Genomic DNA, 9,900 nt, shown 5'->3' with positions numbered 1-9,900 from the left:
AAAACCCTGTAATTCATCAAAAACAAGCAGTTGCATGATGCAGACAGTGATTTGGAAATGTTGTTATTCCTTTGAATAGAATATTTGTCCAACAAAATTTCACAAATAATTGTTTATCCAACTTAAGATACATTTATCTCTAGCATTGTAGTTGATGTAATATGGGAATAGATTTAATGTCGCAATTTTAAAATAAGACCATTTTTGGTTTTTGCCTTCCTTTCATTTCAGCAGGAAACTTTCAACAGTCAAAATGGGTCATGGGAATTTCAGTGTCATCAGTGAGCTGATCCTTGTAGGATTTTCCAATTACCCCCAGACTGAAATTCCACTCTTTTTTCTATTCTCTCTGGTCTACTTGGCAAGTCTCTTTGGAAACACAACTGTCATCACTTTAGTCATTCTAGATTTCTCTCTCCAGACACCCATGTACATCTTCCTCTGTCATCTGGCCTTTCTCAACATATTTTTTAGCACATTTGTGGTCCCCAAGATGCTTTTTAATTTTCTCGCAAGCAAGAAAGTTATATCTTACAACTTCTGTATTGCTCAGACCTACATCACCTTATTCCTGGAGTCAACTGAGTGCTTTCTTCTTGCAGTAATGGCTTTGGATCGCTATGTGGCCATTTGTTACCCACTGAGATATCTGCTCATCATGAACTGGTCTGTGTGTGCGGCATTAGCTCTGGGGGCCTGGACCGTTGGCTTTTTTGCCTCAGTGGTGCCTCTCTACCTCACAATTCTTCCACTCTGTGGTCCATATGTTGTTGACTATATTTTCTGTGAATTGCCCATTCTTCTTCATATGTTCTGTGCTGATACATCCCTGCTGGAGACCATAATGGCCACAGGAGGGGCTGGAACAGTGTTATTCCCCTTCCTCTTCATTATACTCTCTTACCTTCGCATCCTGGTGGCTGTGATGACAATAAACTCTATTAAGGGCAGAAAAAAAGCCTTTTCCACATGTACTTCCCACCTGATTGCTGTGATCATGTATTATGGAACAGGAATGATCCGGTACTTAAGACCCAAGTCCCTCTATTCAGCAGAGGGAGACAAACTCATTTCTGTGTTCTACGCAGTCATCAACCCTATGCTGAATCCTTTCATTTACAGCCTAAGGAACAAGGAAATGAAGGAGGGTATGAAAAAAGTTATGGGCAAATACAAAATTAAAACAAAACAACAAATCACAGACTAGAATCTTTATGAATCTATAAGCATTCTTATAAGTATTCTTATAAGCGTTTAAGGCAATGCTTATTTTTTTAACCTGTGTTCATATCCAAATACTATGAGACTAAGCTCCACCCCAAGTAATTTGGATTTGGCAGACTTCCAGATGAAAGTAGTCATTACATTTTTACAAATCTCCTCAAGTGTTTCCAGTTCAGATTTCTCCCATGAGTTAATATTTATGTATAGTTGTTCTTTAAGTGTTAGAACATTGTTATATCAACTCAATCAAATAGTTTGTGACCTGCACGATGAATTCCAGGTCAACACATTCTTATCCTCTGTAGCCACTCAATTTACAGTATTTTATTCTCTATTTTTCCATTTATTTTGCAAAGTTTAAAATTATGACAAGGTGACCAATCCTACTCTACTCATATGCTCCATCCTTTGAGGGATATAAATCTGAAGATACAAGTCTCAGATCTTTACAGGGGTAAAAAAGGCAGGCTAAATTCTGAAATACATGTCATTAACTCTTACAAAAAGAAAATATATCTGAAATTACTAATGAGAATTTTTTAAAGAAATATAAAACTCTGTCCCCATTTTACTGCTTTTACTTTTTATTTATCTAAACTTTTACTTTTTGGTCTCCAATTTTAGGAAAAGGGTATGATTTTTTGAAATTGAAAACGAGAAAAAAACTTCTCAATTACTTAAACTTTAGTTATCTCCATATGGAAAATAGCTTGCAGGAGTAAATACTAACCGTCATTTAATTTATTAACTTTTTAGCTATTTAAACACGTTGGCTACAATAGATTTGCAACTATAGTATTTTGAGGAGCCATATGCTAATTAGTTTAATACTGCTAGATTTGGAGGCAAACTTAAGAGCTAATCCTAGGTTCAATCACTTAGTTGGTGCATGTCCTTTATCAAAATCTTCCCTGTGCTTTAATATCCCACTTGAAAAATCAGGAAATGCAATGTATAGGAGTGTAAAAGTGAACACATATAATACAACTAAACTATGGGAGAGGCTTAAAACACACAAGACAAGATCATTCTCCATCTGCTATTGAAAAAAAGAAAAACTTTGTGCTAGATTCTACAATATTTTAGAAAGAAAATAAATGTACAGTAATTACACTAAATAAAAAATTTTTCAGATTATCTTTTCTAATATCTGTTGGAAATTGATGTTCCCATGAAAGTGGAAATTCCTCTTTTCAAGGTTAGGTTTGTACACTTGGAATAATCTAGAGGATGTATTCATGTGTCTAAGTATGAGGCCCAAAGAACTTAATGTTTCCAATTAACATATTTCATACCTGTGTACCAGGGGATGGCTAAAACATATGCCTGTGTAGCAGCCTTCTGACTTCTTCAAAGAAATTTAATTCTAATATATGGAAGAACCAGGATTTGTTCCTCTGTCATCAAATTTTATTAAATCCCAATGTATAATTCATAAGGAAAAAAAAAGGAAACAAATCTTAATGTGGAATGAAGCAATAGGTGTCTGATTTGTAATATTTTTTTGCAATACTTAGGATTCCATGGCAACATTGTACAAACTACGCATGTGGATGGTTTTCTTTATTCCAAGTTCATTTAACAGTGGCTCTATATTAGTGAATTTTCTTGAAAATAATACAATATTTGTAGTGATCCCAAATGTTGTCGTCAAAACCAAAACATAGTAACATTGTATCTTGCTCTTATAACCATTTATGCAGCAAGCAGAACATACTGGGGAAATCGTTTGAAAAGGAAGGAGTGAAAAGACCTGAATAAAAACTGAATTTAACTCAATATATACCTTGAAATCAATGACAAAACTATCCTTAGTTCACTGAAAAATGATCCTTCCTTTTAACTAGAAAATAGTTCTGGGGTACCAGAACTGTCGCCCAACCTACCGAGCCACTGACTTCAATTCAGGTCATGATCTCACAGCTCTCGTGAGTTTGAGCCCTGCTTTGGGCTCTGTGCTCACAGCCCAGAGCCTGGAGCCTGCTTTGGATCCTGTGTCTCCCTCTCTCTCTCTGCCCCTAACCCACTCACATTCTGTCTCTGTCTCTCTCAAAAGTAAATAAACATTAAAAAAATTAACTAAAAAGTAGTTCCAATGAATCTTTCATGACTCACTGTCAGCAATGCAAGAATATTATGTGAGACTGTGGTAGTAATCAAGTGACTCTAGAACCAACATATATAGAGTAAGACCAGTTATTTTTCTGTTATTGCTTAAAATTAACAACATAGTTAGTAAAATGACTTTTAAATAACAAAATATAAATTAAGTGTGAAATAATAATCATAGATCAAGACTTTGATTAAAAGTATTTTTCAGGGAAAGTTTATAGCCTCCCCAAACCCCTGTGTTTGAATTTCATGTTGAATATTTAGCTATCTCTCAATGAAAATTTCCTGAGAATATAAATTTTGTCTGCTTTCTAGAGATTTCTGTTGTTCACCTCGTGGATTATATAAAAAACACAAAATATATCAATTTAGTTTATTAAATTATTATCACTGTTAATCCAGTAAATATTTGATTAACTCACTCTTATCTTTGGTTAAACCAAATTTTGCTCCCACAGCAAAAATTAATTTTTTTTTTTTTTTAATTTTTTTTTTTTTCAACGTTTTTTATTTATTTTTGGGACAGAGAGAGACAGAGCATGAACGGGGGAGGGTCAGAGAGAGAGGGAGACACAGAATCGGAAACAGGCTCCAGGCTCCGAGCCATCAGCCCAGAGCCTGACGCGGGGCTCGAACTCACGGACCGCGAGATCATCGCGGGGCTCGAACTCACGGACCACGAGATCGTGACCTGGCTGAAGTCGGACGCTTAACCGACTGCGCCACCCAGGCGCCCCGCAAAAATTAATTTTGAACTCGCTTTTGACATGATTAATTTTGACAATATGTTGACATAGGTAATTTAATCAATTTTGCAAACAATGGGTCTGTTACTGGAAACCATAAGCTAGAATACAAATGGACAAGAAAGAGCAATTATGGGAAAACGATGTGGAGGGAAATCAGTTTCTCTAAGAATTAATTATGAGATACTTCTTGCTCAAGTAACTAGCATAGGCTTTCCACACATCTTAATGAGATCATGGTAGGGAAAGGTATTTCTTCGTTTTGCCTCAACACACCGTCTCAAACACCAATGAAGACATCTTTTTTTGAAATTTAAACACATTACTTTGATTATTTGAGAAGAAATGACTAGTTACATAGGTAAGTAAATTATATGCCCACTAAGTTCTTTCTTTTTAGCTTACAAAGAGGGCAGACTTGCAAGGAGTGTGTGTGTGTGTGTGTGTGTGTGTGCGTAAAATATATGGACTTGATAATTAACTGTGTTGTAGGATCTAACCAAGTAAAATTTTAATACATTGTGAATACTTGAAGGCAACATAAATTTTAGTGTCTTTAAAGTAATGTTCTCAGTATCAGGAATTAATGATGTTTACTCAGAAAATATATTTATTATATTTATTTTCTCTTTTTTCTTTGTTTTAAAATTTTTTAATGTTTATTTATTTTTGAGAGACAGAGAGAGACAGAATGTGAGCAGGGGAGGGGCAGAGAGAGAGGGAGAAAGAGCAGCACAGAGCCCTACACGGGGCTTGAACTCACTAGCTGTGAGATCATGACCTGAGCCGAAGTCAGATGCTTAACCAACTGAGTCACCAAGATATCCCTCTCTTTTTGTCTTATTCCATTCTAAATTTCTTTCCATTTCATTTGAAAATGACATTGCTTGGGGCACCTGGGTGGCTCACTTAAGCGTCTGACTCTTGATTTTGGCTCAGGTCATCTCATGGTTGTGAGATCAAGCCTGGTGTGTGGCTCCTTGCTGAGCATGGAGCCTGCTTGATGTTCTCTCCCACCTTCTCCCTCTGTGCCTCCCACTTGTGCATGCTTGCACTTTCTTTCTTTCTTCTTTCTTTCTTTCTTTCTTTCTTTCTTTCTTTCTTTCTTTTTCTCTCTCAAAAAAAAAGACACTGCTAGCACTCTGTTACTCAACCTATACTGGGACCTCCAACCTCTTAAATAATATTCCCCTTGCTGAAGTTGTTTCTCTTATCAAATGTTACAGAGTATAAATAAAATCTAACAAAAAAACCTCAATATCCATTTAACTTGTGATCCCTCTAAAAGGTATATGCACCCAATTGGCAGCACATTTTAGGTATCTCTACTGAGGATGGATATGACATGTGCCAAACTGTTTCTTAACAATTTTCCACAGTGATAAATCATTTTTATGTTCTTAGTGTGTCACTTCTTATCTGGGGAAATTTCGATATATTAATTAACAAGAATATACCACTTCAGAGGAAAATAAGGGTCCTAATACTGCCTGTATTATATATGTATATATTATCTATACAACATATATGTATAGTAAAAAGAATGTATATATGTATATATATATAGACACACATATACACACATACATATATATACACATATATTTATATACTATAGTATAATTACTATATTTTATTTATATATAATATATAATTTATATATAATTATATTATAATTATAATATTATATATTATATATAACTATGTATGTGTGTATATATATATTTATATATATCTATATATCTATATCTATATCTATAACTTATTTTAAGGAATTATCTCAAGTGATTATGGAGGCTTGAAAGTCAAAGTCCAACCCAAAACATATAGATGGGCCAACATGCTGGAAACTCAGAAAGAGCTAATGCTATAGTTGATATCTAAAGGTCTTCTACCTGCTGAATACCCTCCTGGTCAGGAGACTTTAATATTTTGCTCTATTTAGGCCTTCAAATGATTGAATAAAGCCCACCCACATCATGGAAGGAAAATCTGCTCTTTTCAAAATCCATTGATTTAAATGTTAATCTCATCCAAAACACTCTTACAAAAACATCTAGAATAATATTTGACCATATATCATATATCTGGGCAACCATGGCCCAGCCAAGTTGACATATAAAATTAACCATACAATTCTTTATTTAGTTTGTTCATTTCTTGCATATAGTAGCTCATTGTTTTTTAGGTGTTCATTCTGTACCATACACAGTATGAATCGATTAGGTCAAGTAGTTATTTAATATATTATTTGGGGTTTTCTATATATAATATTGTATTAACTGTGAGTATAGATCTTTCTCTCCACCTTGGATACCTGTTATTTGTTTAAACTCTCTGAATAGTATTTCCAATACTATGTGGAGTAAAAGTGACAATAGTAAGTGCATCCCTAATTTGTTCTGTTCTTGATTTTAGAGTAAAGTATTTCAAAATTTTGGCTTCACTGGAAAGATGGCAGGGTAGGAGGACCCTAAAGTTGGTTCGTACCACAGATACAACTAGCTGACACTCACAGTAGCGTAAATCACCCAGAATCTGCCGAAGAGTGGCAGAAAAAACTCCATAACTAAAGGTAGGGAAGAAAAAATCAAAGATGGTGGGAAGGGTGAGACTTCTTGGAAGAAAATTGACTGTGGCTATTCACAGTGGGGAGGGAGTTTGTGGTACAAAGAAGGGTGGAAAACAGACATTCACACTGGGAAGCCTACAAAGGGGAGGATGAATCCCTATTATATTTTCTTTGAAAGCTAGAGGGACTGAATTCAGTGAGTTCTTATAATCAGTGGGAGTTAAATCTTGGAATTTTAAAAATCAGTGGGTGAAAACAGGGAGGGAGGGAAGATGGCTGCGTAGGAGGACACTGGGCTCACCGCGCGTCCTGCTGATCACTTAGATTCCACCTACACCTGCCTAAATAACCCAGAAAACCACCAGAAGACTAGCAGAACGGAGTCTCCGGAGCCAAGCACCAGACGAGAGGCCCACAGAAGAGCGTAGGAAGGGCTGCAAGGCGGTGCGCGCTCCACGGACTGGCGGGAGGGAGCCGGGGTGGAGGGGCCGCTCGCCGGCCAATCAGAGTCCCCGAGTCTGGCAGGCAAAAGCGGAGGGGCCTGACGGACTGTGTTCTGACAGCAAGCGCGACTTAGCATCTGGGAGGTCATAAGTTAACAGCTCTGCTCAGAAAGTGGGAAGGCTGGAGGACAAAGGGAGGGAGAGCTGCTGAGCCCCCGGACGACAGAGCTCACTTTGGTGGGGAACAAAGGCGCTCGCCAGCGCCATCTCCCCCGCCTATCCCCCAGCCAAAATCCCAAAGAGAACCAGTTCCTGCAGGGAACTTGCTCACTCTGCTCCATGCAAACACCCAACTCTGTGCTTCTGCGGAGCCAAACCTCCGGCAGCGGATCTGACTCCCTCCCGCTGCCACAGGGCCCCTCCTGAAGTGGATCACCTAAGGAGAAGCGAGCTAAGCCTGCCCCTCCTGCCCCCATGCACCTTGCCTACCCACCCCAGCTAATACGCCAGATCCCCAGCACCACAAGCCTGGCAGTGTGCAAGTAGCCCAGACAGGCCATGCCACCCCACAGTGAATCCTGCCCCTAGGAGAGGGGAAGAGAAGGCACAAGCCACTCTGACTGTGGCCCCAGCAGTGGGCTGGGGGCAGACATCAGGTCGGACTGCGGCCCTGCCACCAACTCCAGTTATACACCACAGCACAGGGGAAGTGCCCTGCAGGTCCTCACCACTCCAGGGACTATCCAAAATGACCAAACGGAAGAATTCCCCTCAGAAGAATCTCCAGGAAATAACAACAGCTAATGAACTGATCAAAAAGGATTTAAATAATATAGCAGAAAGTGAATTTAGGATAATAGTCATAAAATTAATCGCTGGGCTTGTAAACAGTATACAGGACAGCAGAGAATCTCTTGCCACAGAGATCAAGGGACTAAGGAACAGTCACAAGGAGCTGAAAAGCGCTTTAAATGAAATGCAAAACAAAATGGAAACGACGATGGCTCGGATTGAAGAGGCAGAGGAGAGAATAGGTGAACTAGAAGATAAAGTTATGGAAAAAGAGGAAGCTGAGAGAAAGAGAGATAAAAAAATCCAGGAGTTGGGGCGCCTGGGTGGCTCGGTCGGTTAAGCGTCCGACTTCGGCTCAGGTCACGATCTCACGGTCCGTGGGTTCGAGCCCCGCGTCGGGCTCTGTGCTGACAGCTCAGAGCCTGGAGCCTGTTTCCGATTCTGTGTCTCCCTCTCTCTGTGACCCTCCCCCGTTCATGCTCTGTCTCTCTCTGTCTCAAAAATAAATAAAACGTTAAAAAAAAAAATTAAAAAAAAAAAATCCAGGAGTATGAGGGGAAAATTAGAGAACTAAGTGACACACTAAAAAGAAATAATATACGCATAATTGGTATCCCAAAGGAGGAAGAGAGAGGGAAAGGTGCTGAAGGGGTACTTGAAGAAATAATAGGTGAGAACTTCCCTGAACTGGGGAAGGAAAAAGGCATTGAAATCCAAGAGGCACAGAGAACTCCCTTCAGACGTAACTTGAATCGATCTTCTGCACGACATATCATAGTGAAACTGGCAAAATACAAGGATAAAGAGAAAATTCTGAAAGCAGCAAGGGATAAACGTGCCCTCACATAGAAAGGGAGACCTATAAGACTCGTGACTGATCTCTCTTTTGAAACTTGGCAGGCCAGAAAGGCTTGGCACGATATCTTCAGTGTGCTAAACAGAAAAAATATGCAGCCGAGAATCCTTTATCCAGCAAGTCTGTCATTTAGAATAGAAGGAGAGATAAAGGTCTTCCCAAACAAACAAAAACTGAAGGAATTTGTCACCACGAAACCAGCCCTACAAGAGATCCTAAGGGGGATCCTGTGAGACAAAGTACCAGAAACATCACTACAAGCATAAAACATACAGACATCAAAATGACTCTAAGCCCGTATCTTTCTATAATAACACTGAATGTAAATGGATTAATGCGCCAACCAAAAGACATAGGGTATCAGAATGGATAAAAAAACAAGACCCATCTATTTGCTGTCTACAAGAGACTCATTTTAGATCTGAGGACACCTTTAGATTGAGAGTGAGGGGATGGAGAACTATCTATCATGCTACTGGAAGCCAAAAGAAAGCTGGAGTAGCCATACTTATATCAGACAAACTAAACTTTAAATTAAAGGCTGTAACAAGAGATGAAGAAGGGCATTATATAATAATTACAGGGTCTATCCATCAGGAAGAGCTAACAATTATAAATGTCTATGCGTCGAATACCAGAGCCCCCAAATATATAAAACAATTACTCATAAACATAAGCAACCTTATTGATGAGAATGTGGTCATTGCAGGGGACTTTAACACCCCACTTACAGAAATGGATAGATCATCTAGACACATGGTCAATAAAGAAACAAGGGCCCTGAATGATACATTGGATCAGATGGACTTGACAGATATATTTAGAACTCTGCATCCCAAAGCAACAGAATATACTTTCTTCTCGAGTGCACATGGAACATTCTCCAAGATAGATCATATACTGGGTCACAAAAGAGCCCTTCATAAGTTTACAAGAATTGAAATTATACCATGCATACTTTCAGACCACAATGCTATGAAGCTTGAAATCAACCACAGGAAAAAGTCTGGAAAACCTCCAAAAGCGTGGAGGTTAAAGAACACCCTACTAACGAATGAATGGGTCAACCAGGCATTTAGAGAAGAAATTTAAAAATATATGGAAACAACGAAAATGAAAATACAACTATCCAAACGCTTTGGGACGCAGCGAAGG

The 9,900-nt window shown here is 38.5% G+C and overlaps 1 protein-coding gene across 1 annotated transcript; it reads left to right on the top strand.

The window, feature by feature from the left end:
* The first annotated feature begins 253 nt into the window (after positions 1-253).
* Positions 254-1,207, top strand: LOC109257118 (olfactory receptor 2A12-like). The gene has a single exon (XM_019433088.1). The coding sequence runs from the start codon at positions 254-256 to the stop codon at positions 1,205-1,207; it is 954 nt and encodes a 317-aa protein (XP_019288633.1).
* The last annotated feature ends 8,693 nt before the right edge of the window (positions 1,208-9,900 follow it).

This window comes from Panthera pardus, unplaced genomic scaffold, assembly GCF_024362965.1.
Source record: "Panthera pardus isolate Hobbes unplaced genomic scaffold, ASM2436296v1 HiC_scaffold_1, whole genome shotgun sequence".
Lineage (NCBI taxonomy): Eukaryota > Metazoa > Chordata > Mammalia > Carnivora > Felidae > Panthera > Panthera pardus.
The sequence above is the reverse complement of the archived record's forward strand: the minus strand, read 5'-3'. Positions and strand labels throughout refer to the sequence as shown.